A 20,111-nucleotide genomic window follows, 5' to 3' on the forward strand; every position below is an offset into this window, starting at 1 on the left:
AATGCGAGGGTAAAATGGAAATGTTTTAACTTATAGATATCATCATGAAACTTTGCCAGTTGATTACTGGCATTAAAACAATGATTTTTTGTATTTAAGTTTAAAAAAAAAATAATAATATATATGCAAATTTAGAATATTTCACAAATTATGCACACATTTGCATATCTTTAAAAAACAAAAATCTAGATATTGGCTAAAGCAAGAGTTTAAATCTTTATTGCATTTTGACTTCATATAAGTGTGTTAAGTTTCAACATAAACTTCTTCTGTGAGAAATGGTGTGATAATTCTGGTTAGATAGTGTACAAATAAACGTGATTTGATAGTTTTTTTCGTTACTCTGACCCAGAAATCTCATCTTCTAAATCACTTATATCATCTTAACTTTCCATAATCATTCTTACCACTATTCTGTAGGTTATTGAAGAAGGATTTTTTCATATATTGTTCATTGTCTGATTTATGAGACATTTTCTTCTTCAAAACATGCCATAATGCATTTTTAAGACCTGTAGTATTTTTTGATTTATAAAATTAAAAAAGGCTGTGTAACAAATCCTTCTTTAATAACCTACAGAATGGTGCTAAGAATTGTTATTGAACGTTTAGTTAATGTAAGTGATTTAGAAGTTGAGATTTTTGGGTCAGAGTAATAAAATAAAAAAATCTAATGTCAATCTAACCACTATCAAACCAGAATTATCACACCATTTCTCACAGAGGACGTTTGTTATGTAGAAACTTAACACACTTGTATAATGTCAAAATGCAATAAACTATTTTAACTCTGGCTTTATCCAATATCTAGATTTTTGTTTTTAAAAGATGTGCATCATTTGTGAAATATGCCAAATTTGCATATATATTCAAACCATTTTGAAAAAAACTTCAATACAAAAAAATAATTGTTTTAATGCCAGTAATCAACTGGCAAAGTTTCAAGATGATATATATAAGTTCAAAAATAAATGTTTTACCCTCGCATTAGTCTCGCAAAGCCAGACCAAACTACAGCAAGTAGTATGGTCTGGAAGCACTCCGTTTAGAGCCGTCTATTCGGGGGGAAACTGGGCTGGCCTGTTTTTATTTCTTTAAACCAATCACAATCATCTACGGCGGGGCTAACCCCGGGAAGCAGCCAATGGAGGCGTAGCGTTGTTTGCCGACGCCAGAGCTTAATAGACGCTGGCGGAAGTGGTCAAGCCAGACTACCCTCGCATTAAACCATGGTTCCGATTTTCTATTTCGTCCCCCTGTAGCTTTCCAGCAGGTGGTTGTCCACCCAGGATGTGATCATGGACATATAAAGAAAGGTTGTGATCCTTGAAGGTCCTAGATATCATTTCTGGTGAACAACCTTTTACAACAGCCCATGTCTGTTTTCCAAAAAAAAGAGGGTTTTGCCCCCTGGGTATGAACTAAAAAAAATTCTCAGAAGAGTATCCAAAAAAAAATTTGTGAAAAGTTCAGTAGGCTACTTCAACTTTTAAAGTAGGCCTATGTTACAAAACAAGCTGACCTAAATCTTTCTAGACGTTTAAATGATCCGTGAACCCATTGGCTGCCGCACCCGTCCGTCCTGATATTAGCCAATCATTGAGCGAGCTTTTTATTTAGGGCGGTTGCTAATTTTTTCCACGCTTGCGCAGATCAATGTTGTGATTTTAACAAACAACATGTCTGCCTCTATGGTACGGGCGACCGTCCGAGCGGTCAGCAAAAGAAAAATACTTCCCACGAGAGCCGCGCTGACACTGGTAAGCTACAAAATGAGGCAGTAACGTTTTGTACGATACTTTTAAGTCCACTCAGTATAGGTTAACTTAGAAGGTATGGCGTTTAGACCACCGGCCGTTATGTCACATTAACGTTACGTGATCCAAAGTTAGCTAAACTAGCTAACCAGCTGTCAGATGAACGTTATGCGAAGGCACATTCTGTTTCTACTAGCCTACTTGTACGAAACTTTCTCGTAACATTGCAGTTTAAATCATGTTTAGGGTGAACTAATATGAGCTGATCCACATCACAGGGTGGTTATACAAGCATGTTAAGTCGTGAGATCGTATTTGCAAGGTAGGTTGCCAATCTAAGCTAAGCTGCTGCTTGGCGATGTGCTGTTCTTGTTTTTTTTTAACAATTAAACACACATTCAAGGACAATTTCAAATGATCATGAAGAAACACAATAATGGCAGAAGCTAAGGGGCATGAGGAATCACTCTATGGTTGGACGAGTATGAAAACGATGTGAATCATTACTCTTACCTGTTTTAACATGCCTGACAATGGTCAGTAGTTAGTGGTTAAATGAAATAGACTGTTCATGGTTTGTTTTTATTGTCAGAATATAAATGTTCTCAAGGTGAATATCGCCCTGACAAGCCCTGCTGACAGTGCGGGTAGTGATAATGGAGGGGTTATGGGACGTCCCGCTGCTTTGTGTATACTTCAGGGCACTGCCTTTATCAGCTCAGACCACCACACACAGTGGTCTGAGCTGATAAAGGTAGTGCGCCACGATGAATTTAAAATAGTTGGACTGTCCTCAACAATGTGGATTACGTGTCATTAAATGGTTCTGCTGTAGTGATATGATATGATATGACGTAATACCTTAAGATAATAATGAATAACAAACTGCGGAATTAGCATGTTCAGCCTTCCCAATATTTAAACATTACGGTTAAAATAAGTAAGAATTTTTAATCCAGTGTTAAGTAAGAGATTTTGAAATTACCATTACACTTGGTTGACAGTATTGCAATGAAAACAACTCCAGGCTGTGACACAGTTGGGCTGTACTGTAAACTTGGCATCAACAGCAGCACAGTCTCACTCACCAATAAACACACCAGCTAGGGATTAGCACCATGTGGCTAATGTAGTTCACCTGTGTCTCCAAAATGCCTCCACGTGAGAGACGAGACCCTGGGAACCCTCTTCTAATGCTCCTACATCTTCTCACTTACAGCAAAAGCCACAGGAGTGTGTGTGTTTTTTTTCATTACACTGTTGTGGTTTTAGTGTAAATAGCCCCTGCAGCAAAACGTTTTGCAATGGGGAAATAATATCAAAACATCATAGAAACTTAAACCAGCACCATACTCGCTCTGCTGCTTATGTTCATAACTTTGAATCTTCTATTGTCTTTTCTTTAGACTCCGTCGGCGGTGGACAAGATCAGAGTTTTGTTGCAGAACAAGCCGGAATATGTGAGTAATGGATTCAGCCAGGAGTCACCGCAACATTGCATCATCAAGCAGCCAGTGCTCCTATACCTATACATCTTTTGGAATGGCAGCCTAGGGGGGATGTGTTATTTTGACATATTTTGAAATTGTAATTTCTCACTTGCACTTAACTTTTCAAACAAATCAAAAAGGGCGTAGCACACTGTGGGTCGTTCGAGGGGACTGGAATATTGGAATATTGGAACATTAACATATAGCCAGCTCTGTGTCTTGATACCAAGGTATTTATGAGGCTTTCCTCCAGGCTCTGGTCTATTCAACTCTAAAAAGTGACTCCAGTAATTGACACCTTTAGCTGCCAGCTAGCCAGAGGAAGTAGGCACTAGGCAGCTGATGAAACTATATAAAGTAGTGATTGGATGAAGGTAGGTTACACTAATTGGTTATGCCTGTCTCTCTCCAGATCGGTTTGAAGGTCGGGGTAAGAACGCGCGGCTGTAATGGACTGACTTACACACTGGACTACACAAAGGACAAAGACAAATCTGATGAGGAAGTGCTGCAAGATGGTATGTTATGTCCTACTGTTGTGCTTTCCTTAATACAATATTTTTAATATTTTGTTTTTGAAGATAAGATGTAGCAAATAAATGATTTACCTACCTCTAACTACCACTAGGTAGCGCTAAAGTTGTCAATGATCAAATTCTACAGACAGTTAAAACATGTTTTGTTCAGGGCTGTTCCAATACAATGTATATAATCAAACTTAAAATGTTCCGTTTAAGAACATTCAATTTGTAATGGCTCAATTGTGTCTCTCTTGCAGGTGTGAGGGTGTTCATAGAGAAGAAAGCTCAGCTGACCCTTCTGGGAACTGAGATGGACTTTGTGGAGTCCAAGCTGTCCAGTGAATTTGTCTTCAACAATCCCAATATAAAGGGCACGTGTGGCTGTGGCGAAAGCTTCAACATGTGAGCATTATGGAGCCTCCGTCCTCCCTACAACCCTGCCCCATAACCCTGTCCCATGGCCCATTTCTAAAGACTGAGAGACTGAATGTTGAGGAGGAAGTCGGACACGGGGAAAACTCACTGCTCTTCGTGCCACATTCGTGAAGCCCAAGTTTGTATTGTTCATGATCGGAGGAAGGTTTCAATGCAATCACTGTAGTCATGACCATCTTAACACATGTTGATTTTAGGTTCACCTACCTCTGATGTTGATGTTTTTTATGTTGAGCTCCGCATCAAAGAAAGGACCTCAGAAGCAAGGATTTTTGTTTTTAAATGACAGTGACTGGCAGCCATTTTACGCATACATACGCACAATATTTTCAGCCATTTAGTCAACCTTTAACCTTGACTTGTGAAAAAAGGAGGAAATGGTTGGTAAAGCTAAGAGGATGAAACGTGATACTATTAAGTATTCTGAATTCAGGTTTGAATCCATCCACCCGGAACCCATAGACGTTGAGGCCAACATCAGCTGTTTGACAGAAAGTGTGCTGTCGTCTGGTGTCACTTACCAGCAGTATACAGGAGAGGAAGAGTTTGAGTGTGTTGAAACTGCTTTATTAGTTTGTAAAGAATATATTTATCTCTGCGTGTACATATAATGTAAATCTCCCTTGAAACACACAAAGAATACGCACAAAATACCTGTATCCCTCACATAACAGTACATGGGGATTATGTTGATTTCTTTTTTTGCTTGATCAAAGCCAGGACTTTGTATAGACTGTGTGCTCTTAATATTTGCAACCTGTGCAATATGTCTGTACATATGGATTAATAAATAGCTACATCCAGTAACATCAAATTGTCCCTTTTTTCTTTTCCGTTTCATTGATTTGTGTCGGTATGATTGTTCCATCATAGCTGAAGTGACAAACGTAGGTAGACCAGTTGTTATGGTGATGGCTCAGTTGTTATTGGAATATTCACCTCGATCGTCATGGTGATAGCTCTATTTCAAGAACCAGATGGATTATGTGTCACGGTTCCGTCTGAATGATGAAGCAGCATCACTGTTTTTTCCTCTGTATTCGGGCAGTAGGAGGTACAGTCATTGTAAAATGTGTATTTCCATCATTTGTATTTTAACATCACTGAAGTAACGTGGGCATTTTGCTTAATTTTAACTTTTTTTTTTCTTAATAAGGTCATTTGGGGTTATGGACAGTCGAGACAAGGAGGGAGATTATGACAGCAGAGAGTCTTATGGTCTTAAGGTAGTGAGAAATGATACATGGTTTGTATAAGCCTCTTCTCAACGAACAGGCCTGATGTCACATTTTGCACATTCTGAAATAAGTGGTTATGTTTAAACACTGGATGAAATTGTCACCTATTGATGTGCAGATGTGCCAGTTTTAATTGTTTAGTTAAACTGTGACTTTTTGTGTTGAGAAAGTACAAATGACACTGATAAAACCATGTGAGTGAACGAGAAGAGTAAGGTTGCACGGCCAGAAAAAACAAACCGGTGAGGTGAGCTGAAGGACTGACGCTGAAAGCTTTGATGAGTTTAGGGGAACTGCATTATCGGGGCAGTTCTCTGTGTGTTTGTCCTTATGAGGGACTACTGTTAAAGTTAGATGATGTGCCGCCATTATTCTTACTTACTTTTGATTGTGCTGGGAAGAACAGTATGCTTATGAATACTGTATAAATAAGGCTAAAACACCTGTATTACTGTCAGATTTCTGTATACCTCTCTCTCAGATTTCCGAGTTTTTAGTGGCTTTGGCCGAGAGGAAATCACCACCTCATGAGAACATACGTATTCGAGACCCCCGAAACCTCCACACCGCCTTCCCCATCCTGACGATAACAGCCACAGACACTAGTGACTCCCATGGGGCTTTTAGATCCAGAGCCATCCTCCCTGAACACATCAACCAGCTGTCCCAGGTTCACTTTAAGAGGCGCGATCACCTGACTGAGGGGTTACCTGCCCCCTTCACTGCAGAGGCCTCATCCCAACAACTGCAAACTGCCAGCTCAAATCCTGTCCTCCTTGCACAACTGATAGACAAGTCCAAGATGTCTTCCTCGAAACCTGTCCCCTCTATTAGAGAGCAGTCAGAAAGGAGCGATGTCCATCCCCTCATCCTGGAAGTGCCGAAAAAGATTCCTAAAAACGGTCAGTAAGCAATCAGTCGTCACATTGTACACAAATACACATAGATACTGTATTTCATTGCTCTTCTTCCACACAACAAGGCTGACACTCTTTATAGGTCCGCCGCTGACACTAACTCATGTTCAGGAAGACTTCCCTTAACTACTGTCATGTTTTTATTATCGGCTGGGATAGCCCATAACTAACATATAACATGTAATATCATTGAAAATTAATTAAATTGAAAATCAGATAAAAGCAGTAAAAATTAGATTATTTTAAATCAAGACTTTGTTTCAAATATCTTAACTTATCAAGTAAGTTTTTTGGTGGGGGCGCCCTTAGTTCAGTTGGTAGGGCGTCCCATCCCCCCCTCCCCCCGGGCCGGGCCCAGCAGCAGGCCCGGATTTCGATTCCCACCCGGGTCGTTCTCTGCATGTCACTCCCCTCTCTGCCCCATTTCACCTCTGTCTCTTCACACTGTCAATAAAGCATAAAAAATGCAAAAAAAAATATCTTAAAAAAAAAAAAGTTAGTTTTTTGGTACAATAAATGTCCACGAAAAAAAATGTGTAAAAGGCTTTCAAGGCTCTCCAAAGCTTTCAGCCCATCAGTGTAATATGAAGGTCTTGCACTGAAGTGCCCTTTAATGACACACCTACTGTAGATGAGCTGTTTCATAATGGACCCCATGCTCTGACATGTGGCCAAAGAGAACATGGGCTCTTGACTATATGAACACCCTTGTAATCCTTATTTCTTGTGAACAACATGTAATAATAACTGTGGCCAATGACGCTTGTTAAGTTAATTATGAAATATGTATTATACCACTTTCAAGGTTCTGGATCAAAGACAGGCCAATCAGTAGATTAATAGTGGATCTCTCACTGATTATTGTAATGCTTGTTCCTAATCCAGGGCCAACATGTCAATGGTTCTTTGAGGACTTGAAGGATCTGCAGTTGAAGCTGTATTCAGGTGCCTCAAAGAGCTCTGGAGTCCAGAGGAACCAGTAGACGTCTAGGCATCGCCCAGAATCTACTTCCTTTACCACACAGTTGAAGGAGGTCATTACATTACAAAAAAAGATAAACATCCCACTGAAACCATGCAGCATTGACGGTTTGGCTGTTATTTAATCTTTGTTTTTTAATTGCATTTGTTTGTGTTGAACTCCTAAGATACTCACTCACTCACTCACTCACTCACTCACTCACTCACTCACTCACTCACTCACTCACTCACTCACTCACTCACTCACTCACTCACTCACTCATCTACTCATCTTTATCCGCTTTTTTCGGGGTCAAGTCGTGTCATGAGAACTATTACATGATAACATCTGAAAAATATATATCGGTGACTGAAATACTCTGTGTGTCTATTTTCACAATGATGCATTCAGTTAAGGCAAACATTTAAGTTACGACCAGAAAATATGAAACATCCAATGATGCATTAAATTCCCTTTTGTGTATTCCGTTTTTACCAAAAGAGAAAGAAACAAGAGCAACTATGATAAACGTACACAGAAGCCCTATACACATCTTTACAGTTTTTCACAATTGCATACATTTCTTGATAGACTATACCTCACTTTTTCAAAACCCTAAACACAAATCTCAAAACTCAAACACAAAATGCAAAATCCTTCACTGCTCTTGCAAAAGCACACTTTACCCTCAAAACAGTGTTAACTCTTCACTAAATGGTGTTTTCTTTTCAAATGACAAACACATACATCATATGACTAGACATTTCTAGCACTCATTGAACACTGGTGTGCAAAATGGAAAACACTATAGTATAAATGCAAAACACTATATGAATGCTTTATCAGTAGAATTATGCCTTTGCATGTTCATACACTTTCACCTACAGTAACAAAAATACTTTACGGTTTTTGCCAAATGGGAACACACATGTTGCAGAATAGTTTATTTTGACATTTCAAACAAACAAAATGAGTAGGTAGGACTGTAGTTCAAGCAATTCAGTGTGTCAGTATAAACTAAGAGACAATTACAGTAAAATTAGGGAACAATGGTAAAAAGAAAAAACAGCGTTGTAAGGAATTGGGTGGTTGGATTATGAATCCTTTTATGGATACCGCCTTCTGTTTGCGTCTGGCCACATCGCCTCATCAACATCACACTCAATGTCATCCTTTGAGAAGCAACAGGGAAACGACCACCTGATATCTAGTCTAAATCTCCTAATTATGGAGCGACTCAGGTTGGGCTGCACTCTCTATCCAGGCTGCCTCATTGATAGGCCATGATCTATAACATGGTCCACTATAGTGTCCCTGTTGTATGTGTCTCCGTCTGTTGCCTTCTTTGTCCTCATCCTCCTGTCGGTCTCTCTCCTCCTCTTACCCTGACTCATACTGTCTCAGAAAGGAGCTGAGCTCACCTGGGGTCTATTTGTAGTGCTAAGGTTTAGACTGATTGGTATTCAATTCGTTTAATTTTTTTCAAGAAGTGTGTGGGAGAATTTCAAACAAAGTGCAAGCTTACAGTATATCGTGTTTGTAGGGTTGATGCTTTGGTTTAGGGCATGGTTACAAAAGTTAGAGGTTGTGATGCTGTGGTCATAGAAGTCACTTTTAGTGTTTACAGTATTCGGCAAAAACTGTATTTGTACCAAAATGTGCAGTCTACTGTAAATCACAGCAAACAGGAGCTCATCTCTGACCCTTCTATAGCTAACTGCACAAAAGTCTTTTGAGTTCAGAGATGTGATTGGCAGTGTGTGCTGTGTGAATACCAAGAGAGAGAATTCAGGAAGAGTGTGCAAGATATAGAGAATTATGTGTAGTGTTGTGAAAAATGTGTGTTTTGGAATGAGAATATGAGTCTACGCCCCACACACATCCTGCGTCTACCTCTGGAGCGCGTCGCATTACCTTACTGCTGCCTCTCTCGGACTTTTCTCGGACACACATGCAACGTCTCAGCAGCTGCTGCTGCAGCGCTGCTTCTAAAAGCCCTATCTTTCTACATAGAGTTTTCATAGATAATTCCCATTAAAAATGAAGTTCTTTCATGTCATCTATGATGCATATGATTTATATTGAGTCTGGACAGTAATCCGTGCGCCCCATTGCCATTTTTTTTCTTTTTTTTTGCCATATTTTCGCTTGTTGGAAGTTTTATTTTGAAGGGGACACACCAGGAAATAGTGAAACTACAGCGAAAGCTGCCAGTATGAAGTCAATATGACTCTCAGCAGAGTATTTCTCTATCAGTTAAAGCACAGAGACGCGAGAGAGACGCGCTGCTCTCAGAAAAAAATAGGCGAGCCTCCTGAGGTGAAGGGGAGCGGCGCTGCAGACGTGCCTCCGACGCGCCTCAGCAGTGCGTCTGAGGTTGGATGTGTGCTCGCTCTACGTTGATTTCACAGTCTGTGACCAAAAGTCAGACGCAGACGCGAGGTAGACGCGCAGTAGAGGTAGGATGTGTGTGGGGCGCGTAAGGCAGGAAATGTGTTTGGAGTTCAGCAGAATTGGTTATGCAGTTGGTAAATTAGTTTCAGAGTGTGCACATTGTGCCTGATGTTCCAAAAAATGTGTTTAAACAATTGTGAAAAACTGTAATACATTTGATATGTGAGGAGGACATTGTGGCTATTGGCACACTTAACCCAAATCATTTTATTTGCATGGTGCAAAAGCATTGTTCTTTCAAATCCTTTATTTCAACAGCTACAAAATCACCTTTATACCTATCTCCACTTGTGTCCTGCTGTGAAATTGGAAATGTTTGGCACTTGCTTCTGTGCTGTGACGGAAGTAATAACAGCTTTAAAAAGTCTTTGTTGAGCCGTAAGTGGCAGGAGATCTCGCTGTACAGTCACCACGACCCCTGGCTCATCTATATATAGGTCCAGCTGCATTTTTAGCTGAAGCACACTTAAGCTAAAAAAACCTCTAGATGCTCAGATTTTGAAAAAAATAAAGCAATTTTGTTTGAATCCAGCTGTTTTTACAGGGCAACTAGTCCTGGGTAATTACAGATGATGATGGATATATGGTTTTAAGGCTCCTACTCCTGACGACAGTCTCTCCATCTCTTGCGCTCACACACATAAACGCTCACAAAGCAAAACTAATTTTCCAGACATGCCCTCCCCTCCCCAGTTACAGTGGCCTTATAAGAGTGCTTTCATCTCAGACCTGCGGAGAACAGAGCAGCAGCCCCTCACCGACACAACACAGGACTAAACCTTGCTCTACAGAGCAAAGACAGGAACACTGCGGAAAGAAACAGGCGCACAACACAGGTAAGAGAAGCTTCTGGAGCAGAACAAAATGCTTGTTTATTATGAGTAATAGGTATTTACTATTTATTTAAAAAGCTTAAAGAAGAAGAAAAAAAGCTCATTTATAAACATATTTTAATGTAGCAGGTTTTTTTTTGCAAAAATATTTTTGAAAAAGTGTATATTTTCTGTGTTTGATATTTGGAAGATGATAGAGGAATCCGCAGCCAATCGGGGTCCAGAATGCGGGTCTGTAAGCAACGAGTCTTCAGCTCCAGAGGGCCAGGGGCCACCTGTACTGGTGGATGCCTGGCTCGTCCCCACTGTCTTCAGCCTCATCATGCTGGTCGGCCTGGTAGGGAACTCGCTGGTCATCCACGTGGTCACCAAGCACCAGCAGATGAAGACCGTCACCAACTTCTACATTGGTAACATTTATGAAGGACACAACAGGGACAATTAAGGGCTGACAAAAGGAATAATTTACATTTACTTTTGTTACTTGACAATATTTAAAGACAATATGTTGTGCAATTTGGAGTATTTAAAAGAGAAAAGTCTCCTGTAGTTGGCCTATAAAGTGGTTTGTCAACCGTACAACAAATGGACATTAATCCAGTAAAATTTAAGTTTTATAATTAATCATCACTTTTATCTACATACTGCAAATGTTAACTTGCTTGAACGTTGACATGTTCATTCTCTTTAATATGTCCTAAAGTTTATATTTCATATTCAAATGTGATGTTACATTATCATAGTCATTTTCATATAATCTCCCTTTTAGTTATATAACACAGTAGAGCTTCCGCAGAGTACTTTTTAACTAAGGTTATTACTTTTTTCAGGACATTTATACACCTGTAACTTTAATTTATACTGATGTTAATTTTATTTGAAGCATCAGTTCTTTTGCTTGGATAAATAGTCTAGTGATCTTTCTATCCCTGTAAGGAACCCGCTCATAGAAGAACATGGGGCTACTAAAGGTCAAAGACTTCATAGGTGGCATTTAAGCTCTCATAGCAAATCCATATTGGGCCGGTTTCACAGACGAGGCTTAAACCTAGTCCGAGACTAAAATGCCTGTTGAGCTGGATTAATTCAAAGCTACTTACACAGACTCAGTTTAAAATAGTTCTAGATTAAAGATATTCTGGATTAAACAAAGCCAATTGCAAGACGGACGACTAGAGCTACTCTAGGTCTAAATTTGAGCTGAAATTAATCCTCCAAAGAGGCAGGTTTAACTTCAGTTTAGTGGTGTTTGTGAGGGAGCATGGACTATTTGGAATATCTAAATGAAGACCAACTCCCACTGCAGAGGCCAGCCAGAAGAGTACTTGTGGATAGGTCTAGCGACTCTAGCCTAATCCAAAACATTTATTTGATGAATTTACATTTCGAGACCGCTTTCAATATGGAAAAAGCACTGAAAATAACAACTTTGCTTGAGTTTATTAGATGGATGCATTTAAATTGAAGATGTATTCAGCACAATACAATGAGTGTCTAAAACAATTCTGTTTTCAAATGTGGTTGTAATACTGACACACATGAATAACAAAATGACAAAACACAACATGAACACCTTTTATTTTCTACTTATATCTTCACTGTGATTAGTAATCACAATTGTCTCAGTACTGTATCTTGTTTGAATCATACCTCTCTCTTCCAACTTCATGTCCAATTCTACCTGTAGAATTTTCATGTCATACTTCCTTCAGATATTGCATTTTCTGTTCATGGAATTCTCGGGCTAACTTTCATGCAACGTCATCTTTTTTGTCCTTTGTTGAAAGGTTGTGGCAAGCTCTTCTTTAAAGCGAGATTCAGGTTTTTCTACAGAGTCTATCAGTGCAGATATCATTAAATATAATGTCAAAATTATAAATGAGAAAGATGTGAAATACCGATAATAATGAAGATAACCTGAAGTTGGTGTATTGTTCTCTTAGTAACATTTTCATTAGAATTGAATTTGTTGTAAATTGCGGCCCAACTATTTATTTGCTCAGTCCCAGCAGTATTGCTTTTAGATTCAATATTTTTTGTTTCAAACAATTTTTTTCAAATTCATTTAAGTTTATTCATGGGATTTTTTTAGCCTCTGCCATTGCAATGGTGTTTCTGTTCCACTCCGGGTTTTTATGATCACCGTTGGACCAGCAGCATGTGCTCATGGGCAGGTGTTCACAATCAGGCTTACTTACCTTAACTAAGCCAAACTTAAACCATATCCATGAAAGTGACTTAAACGTCCCAGTTTAACTAGTCCACATTAAGGCCTACTCCTGGCTTAATCTAGGCCCTGTCTGTGAAACTGGCCCATTGTCTTTGTGAATGTTGACTTAGAATTTTAGATGAATGGTTGTATGTTCACTTTCATACATCCGTTTCAATATCCATCACAACTTATAACTCATCTGCTCTATCCCCCTTGATATTTTTAATCGAGACCACCGGTTAGTTAGTTCATTTTGAAAGGCAGAAACCTCGACAGCTACCCATGTTATTGGTTTTAATAGTTTTTGGTTTGTGGTCCCCTTGTTTTTAATTTGTGGTCCCCTTGTCCCTTTCAATCCTCCAGTAAACCTGGCCACGACTGATATCATGTTCCTGGTGTGCTGCGTGCCCTTCACTGCCACACTCTACCCACTGCCCAGCTGGATCTTTGGGGAGTTTATGTGCCGACTGGTGAACTACCTGCAGCAAGTAAGTCACACACACACATGAAAAAGCCTCACAAATGGGCCAACATCAATTTTATACCCAGTACAAAGATATTAACATATTGCATACACATTAAATGTTGTTGTGAATCAAAATGAGTTACTACACAAAATGATAAAACCTGTTTTAAAAATGTACCAGGGATAAAAAGTAACATGTTTTTGTTTTACAGTGACAGTAGCCTACAAAGTGTCAATCAGAAAATAAAGCTTCCTTGTGTGAATGTGTTTCAGGTGACTGCCCAGGCAACCTGTATCACTCTGTCAGCTATGAGTGTGGACCGCTGCTACGTGACCGTCTATCCTCTGCAGTCACTGCAACACCGAAGCCAACGCATGGCTCTGGCCGTCTCTGTTTCCATCTGGATAGGTATTCAAACACAAATACACCCGAGTACACATTCAAAACCTTATACACACATACTGGAATGAAAGTACAGATTTAAAACATTTGCGATTTTTCTTTCTTAGTTTGTTTCCTGTTTTTGGCAATTCTTTTCCCTTACTGTCACTTAGAAACTGTAATGTTTTATTTTCTGAAAAGATGTTTGGAGTTATCAGATTCAAATTGTGGCACGGATGTAGCTTGGACATGCATTAAGTATATAGCTAAGGGAGATATAGGCCGAGATTCCTGTTTACATTTTACATTACATTGACATTTTTTTATTGTAATAGCACATTTTCTTACCACTGTTAAAACTAGATCTTAAAGCTATAGTGCATGACTTCTGTCGCCCCAATGAGGAATTCTGAGTAATAACAACAACACTGTCGACAGATCTACATTAGGTAAGACCCTGTTTCCACCTGGGATTAACATCTGACTTTTTGAATCTGGTTACAACAAGTGGCTAGCTCTCAGTCCGTGTGTTCACACATGTATTTTCAAATGTGACTTCTTTGTCTACTTGTGATCTGATTCCATTTACCCGCGCTGTATTTAAATCAACACGTACAGTACATAATTTCCGTTTACTGCTGTTTTTAACCGGTGGGTTTCAAACAAGTAAACATACAGGGCTGTACAGTGCCACAGTTTTAATCGCATTTGCTATTAAAATGCATTACATGCGAAGATAATTACCAGTCTATGTTGACGAGATAGGCTACTGTCTCATTTAGACAAGGAGGAGCGATGCACAACACTGCTTACTGTAGAGGGCTCTACATTAACACTCGCCAAATGTGGCTAAATATCATAGATAGTATATAAAAGTAAAAACTCTTAGGCGAGGCGAGTATTACGCCACTTTGGCTAGTGAAAGATGTGTGCTGGCCGGGCGGCTTTTCTAACGTCTGATACACTCTTCACCAGTACACAGCTTTATATGCAGTTATACTACTTTTCTGGTCTTAATTTCTTGTTAAAAACTGCTATAGAGCAACCTAACACGAATCACATCACAAAAAAACATGTAGATTTTTGGGAAACTCTTCCTCTCATCTGAGTGAGCACAGCAGTCTGCTCCACACTCGGCTTTGTGCTTCTCCCCCCCCCTCCTGCAAACCCCACTCCGTTGTGATTGGTTACCTTCCTTCCGGAACACTTTCAGCAGCGCGCGGGGAGATTTGATAGCAGGAAGGTGGGGGCATGGCCGGAGCTTGCCTGAGCAGCATTACCATACATGGAAACATCTGCTTTCGTGACGACAAGAATATCCGGAAATTGTGAACCGATTTGAACACGTGATTTCTCGATTGGCTGCCCTAGTGTTTAGTGCTCTGCACAGCCACCCCAGACGGTCAGCAGGGAATACGTCTAAATGCATGTACGTCATTATTTGATAAGCTAGTATGGTTAAACATGACTATAAATCATTATAAAAACGTTTATAGGTCATAAAAGTCAAAAAGTATCATAGGTCCTCTTTAAGTTACTTTACGTGCGAACAGAATATTGCCTGTGCGCCTTCACATTAAAAGCCTGGGTAACACTTTACAATAAGGTACACAAAATTGTAGTAGCTACTACATACCTACTACATAGTTTTTTTTTTTGTGCTACCTATGTGTTAGGTAGCACAAAAAAAAAACCCTATGTGTTACCTACTACATAGTTTTTTTTTTTTTGTGCTACCTATGTGTTAGGTAGCACAAAAAAAAAACCCTATGTGTTACCTACTACATAGTTTTTTTTTTGTGCTACCTATGTGTTAGGTAGCACAAAAAAAAAACCCTATGTGTTACCTACTACATAGTTTTTTTTTTTTGTGCTACCTATGTGTTAGGTAGCACAAAAAAAAAACCCTATGTGTTACCTACTACATAGTTTTTTTTTTGTGCTACCTATGTGTTAGGTAGCACAAAAAAAAAAACCCTATGTGTTACCTACTACATAGTTTTTTTTTTTTGTGCTACCTATGTGTTAGGTAGCACAAAAAAAAAAACCCTATGTTACCTACTACATAGTTTTTTTTTTTGTGCTACCTAACACATAGGTAGCACAAAAAAAAAAAACTATGTAGTAGGTAACACATAGGGTTTTTTTTTTGTGCTACCTAACACATAGGTAGCACAAAAAAAAAAAAAACCCTATGTGCTACCTAACACATAGGGGTTTTTTTTTTGTGCTACCTAACACAGGTAGCGCAAAAAAAAAAAACTATGTAGTAGGTAACACATAGGGTTTTTTTTTTTTGTGCTACCTAACACATAGGTAGCACAAAAAAAAAAAAAACGTATGTGCTACCTAACACATAGGGGTTTTTTTTTTGTGCTACCTAACACATAGGTAGCGCAAAAAAAAAAAACTATGTAGTAGGTAACACATAGGGGTTTTTTTTTTGTGCTACCTAACACATAGGTAGCACAAAAAAAAAAAACCCTATGTGCTACCTACTACATTGGGGGTTTTTTTTTTGTGCTACCTAACACATAGGTAGCACAAAAAAAAAAACTATGTAGTAGGTATGTAGTAGCTACTACAATTTTGTGTACCTTATTGTAAAGTGTTACCAAAGCCGGTTACTAGCCAAACGCGAGTTGACTTTTATTTTTAAGCAGATAAGAACAGGAAGTCGTTGCCTTGCAGCTCTCCAGTCAATAGCAGAGATTTTCGTGTTTTCAGATTTACGCAGTGAAATGAAAACAGAGGACAGAAAGCTTGTCATTTGCAATACTGGCGGATGCAACTAACGTTCATGAGGCTTCTATAAAAGCTGCATGAATGCCATTGATGCATTTTCAACGTATTTCCGCTCAGGCAGGTGGCGGCAGTTGAGTAGGAGGTCCCTAATGTGGACAAAAGTCACATTGGTGTTCCCACTACCAAATGAATGCGGACACATCCGACACAACCAACGTAAACCACCTCCGAATGTGGTTTTTGTGATCCGATCTCAATGCGTCTTGAGAGTGTTTTCACCTGTAGTTAGAGCTGTATTCACGTGATCCGATCACAAAAACCACATGTTAAAGACAAATGGAAACGGCCTTTGGTGATCACGCATGGATTTTATTCCTTCTGCTGTAAGTCCAGGTTCCTTCTTAGCAGTTGAATCAATAACTGAAAATTGTTGTGGGTGATTCTTGAGCTGTGGCGCCAGTGTCAGGGGGACAACACCAGTTTGTAAATATTGCCATACTGAGAAATACTAACAGAGTTTTGTGGAGCTGATAGGCATAATATTTTTTGTTATCAACTCATTTGGCAATGGCTCGAATGTAACCGAAATTCATTGATATGATAAAGTTACGCAGTATAGCTTTAACACCCCAAAATTGTTCTGGAAAAAGAAACTGACTTTGTAATTCTGGAAAGCAGTTGTTGGGATTGTCCAGTTCTTCTCCTGATCATGGCCACCATGCTCTGAGTCTCCAGGCTCCTTGCTCCTGTCGGTGCCTGTGGCACTGTACCAGCGTCTTGAGGCAGGAGACTGGTACGGCCCTCAGACCTACTGCAGTGAGGTGTTTCCCTCGGCCGGCCTCCAGAGAGCCTTCATCATCTACAACCTTCTGGCTGTCTACCTGCTGCCGCTGCTCACCATCACCGCCTGTTACGCATTCATGCTCAAACGCATGGGCCAACCCAGCGTCAATCCCAGCGACGGTGGCGACCAAGTGAGAGAAAATATATGCAGTAACATTTGATTATTAGACCTCATGGAGAACAACATAAATGTGTGTGATCTTTATTTCAAGGTGTAGTCAGCGTTTCTGGAGAACCCTTTTTGTCAAAATCACTTTTTGTCAAAATCAGTGAATATCTCCTCACGGTTCGCTACCTGTCCAGCCTACTCGATATGCGCTGAAAAAAAAGCTAGTGTCCATACACAGTCCAAGCTCTATCAATGGGCATGATGCTAGCTAGAGTGGGCCCCCTTTGTTTACATACAGGTTTACAGAGCCTAGGCTGTGTACTAACACACAATTTGTTTTCAGCGCACATACAGTAGGTAGCAGATTGTGAGGAGATTGAATATTCACTGATTTTGATGAAAAAGTGATTTTGACAATGAGCGTCCTTTAGAAATGCTGACCGTGCACGTTTAATCAAACACTCCAGCTCCAGGCCCAGGTGGAGCGAAAAGCAGCAGTGCAGGCCCGAGTCTCCCGCATGGTGCTGGTGATGGTAGCCCTGTTCCTCGTCTGCTGGGGCCCCATCCATGTCTGCATCCTCCTGCAAGCTTTTGGCCACCGCAGTTACATTCTCTACAAGGTGACTTCTCTACTCTCCATGATGTTTTACACAAACGCTTTTTTTTTTCCAACCCGATTTTTCATCTGATTGACACAATTTACCACTGATTTAACTCTGCTTCAATCTTATTAATAGGATGATCCTTTCTAACTTCAGATCTTATATCATAATCATCAGAGTAATCAAGAGGATTGCTTGTCTGTTTTTGAATTATAGATGCTACAGACTAACTTTACATTCATCTGGGCTGGACCTCAACCAATTATATGTATACAACACCTCAAGTTTCTAAAGAAAATCATTAAATATAATCCAGTGCAGCTTTGAATTGCATTTCTTCTCTACCTTACATTTCTATTTTCCACCAAGATTTCCAAGATATACAAATAAAAAACGTGTGTGCTGTACATTATTCCCAAAATAAATCAACTAAAAGTTTAAACTTTTTCTCCATGATATCAGCCAAGGCTCATGGGTGTTGTTGTATTTTGCCAAAATGGTGATAATGATTTTTCCAGGCAGGGCGAATACAGTAGGTGAATTGGAGAAATCAATGCTATTGCTTCAGAAATTGTGACACCTATCGATGACTTACATCTTAATTTTTCTGTTAATTTTGACTCCACAGCTGAAGATTTGGGGCCACTGCATGTCTTACTCCAACTCGTCAGTCAACCCGCTAGTTTACACCTTCATGGGGAACAACTTCCGAAAGGCCTTCAAGAACGCCTTCCCTGCTTTAGTTCTGTGGCGCACCAGGGCGAGAGGCAGGGTGGGAACCGTGGACACAGAGGGAGGTAGAGAGGTGGTTGACCAGGCAGCACCCAAAGGACAAGTAGAGATGAACTTTCTCTCATCTGCCCCCTAAAGGCCACACAGGGCATTCAGACACTGTGCGCTCATTGTTTATTTATAGTTTGTTCAGGGCCTATTGCATAAAACTAGGATAAGGGATTAACCTAGGATTTTTCGGTTATCCTGGCTTGCGTTAGCCATGATCCGGTTGCATAAAAGCGGAGGGACATAAATTACCATGGAGATTTATCCTTTACGTTTAGCCTGGTCCCGACCAGGCTAAACGTAAAGGATAATCTTATTCTGTTGCCTGATTGGCTCAGTCAGCTGTCACTCCGATCTGAAATCAAGGTGTTTAACAGTTATTCCATGACCTTCTGTGTACTGCTTTATTTTCATTAGCCTGTTTTAAGGTAACACATAAAAGACTGCATTGTCATTTAGTTAAATAGTTCTTATTTTTTATTTTATTTAACCTGAACCATTTATAATTAACTTAATTATAATTACATTAAGATGCAATGATTATAATAATTTATGTGATACTCTGTTCATATTGCAGGCTATATTTATACAATTGATCATCGATGGCAGATGACGTTGCATATGTGGGTCAAATAAATTCATCTAAAACAAAATTCAATATCAATGAAAAATTATTTTTTTCTGTAATTGAATTCAAAAAGTGAAACTTAAATATATTCTAGAAATTCATTACACATGAAGTGAAATTAATCTAGAATAAGCATACTTTTCAGGAGGTCGACATTTCTGTATTATAAATCCTTTTTCTGATTGGTTGTATGTAATATTCTAATATTTTGAGATACTGGATTTTTTTATTCCATGATCAATCAATCATCCAAAAAAAAAAGGCCTGACATATTTCACTTTGTGTAATGAATCTATGGAAGTTTCACTTTTTGAATGGACTTTCCATGATATTACATTTTTTATATGCACCTGCAGACTGCTCATTGTCAACTATTTTATCATAAAACAATGCAGGGACATCAAGATGACTTAGCAGAGAATACATCTCCTGTATGAAATGAACTGCCCCCTCACTTACGGTTTAAACTATAGCAAGGCATTGTGGGAAAATGGGCCGTCTTTTCCATTTTTCCATCAGTAAATCTGTGTTCGATCTCTGGGTCTACTTCTGAAAGCTGTGGGCTGGCACTTAACAGAATGACTTACACCTGGCTTGACAAAGCGGGCCCTTTTGATCCTGGATTGGCATTTATGCAACTGACTGATCCAAAGTGCCCAGGCTAGACTTTGTCAAGGCTGGCTTTATCAATCATCCTGGATATCTTTATTCCACTTTTATGCAATAGGCCTGGGAGAG

The 20,111-nt window shown here is 39.4% G+C and overlaps 2 protein-coding genes across 2 annotated transcripts; both read left to right on the plus strand.

Moving 5' to 3' along the window:
• Nucleotides 1-1,670: 1,670 nt before the first annotated feature.
• On the plus strand, nucleotides 1,671-4,999 carry isca1 (iron-sulfur cluster assembly 1). The gene is made up of 4 exons (XM_080037270.1): nucleotides 1,671-1,760; nucleotides 3,164-3,217; nucleotides 3,660-3,765; nucleotides 4,026-4,999. Exons 1-4 carry the CDS (start codon nucleotides 1,680-1,682, stop codon nucleotides 4,172-4,174), a joined length of 390 nt encoding a protein of 129 aa, XP_079893396.1. The 5' UTR covers nucleotides 1,671-1,679; the 3' UTR covers nucleotides 4,175-4,999.
• Nucleotides 5,000-5,372: 373 nt separating this feature from the next.
• kiss1rb (KISS1 receptor b) lies at nucleotides 5,373-18,833 on the plus strand (the record flags this gene model as incomplete). Its single annotated transcript, XM_080035565.1, has 10 exons — nucleotides 5,373-5,429; nucleotides 5,923-6,343; nucleotides 7,244-7,337; nucleotides 10,501-10,609; nucleotides 10,797-11,016; nucleotides 13,182-13,306; nucleotides 13,558-13,693; nucleotides 17,147-17,385; nucleotides 17,831-17,983; nucleotides 18,594-18,833. 10 exons carry the CDS (start codon nucleotides 5,373-5,375, stop codon nucleotides 18,831-18,833), a joined length of 1,794 nt encoding a protein of 597 aa, XP_079891691.1.
• Nucleotides 18,834-20,111: the final 1,278 nt, after the last annotated feature.

This window comes from Ammodytes marinus (genome assembly GCF_949987685.1).
Source record: "Ammodytes marinus genome assembly, chromosome: 2".
NCBI classification, from domain to species: Eukaryota; Metazoa; Chordata; class Actinopteri; order Uranoscopiformes; family Ammodytidae; genus Ammodytes; species Ammodytes marinus.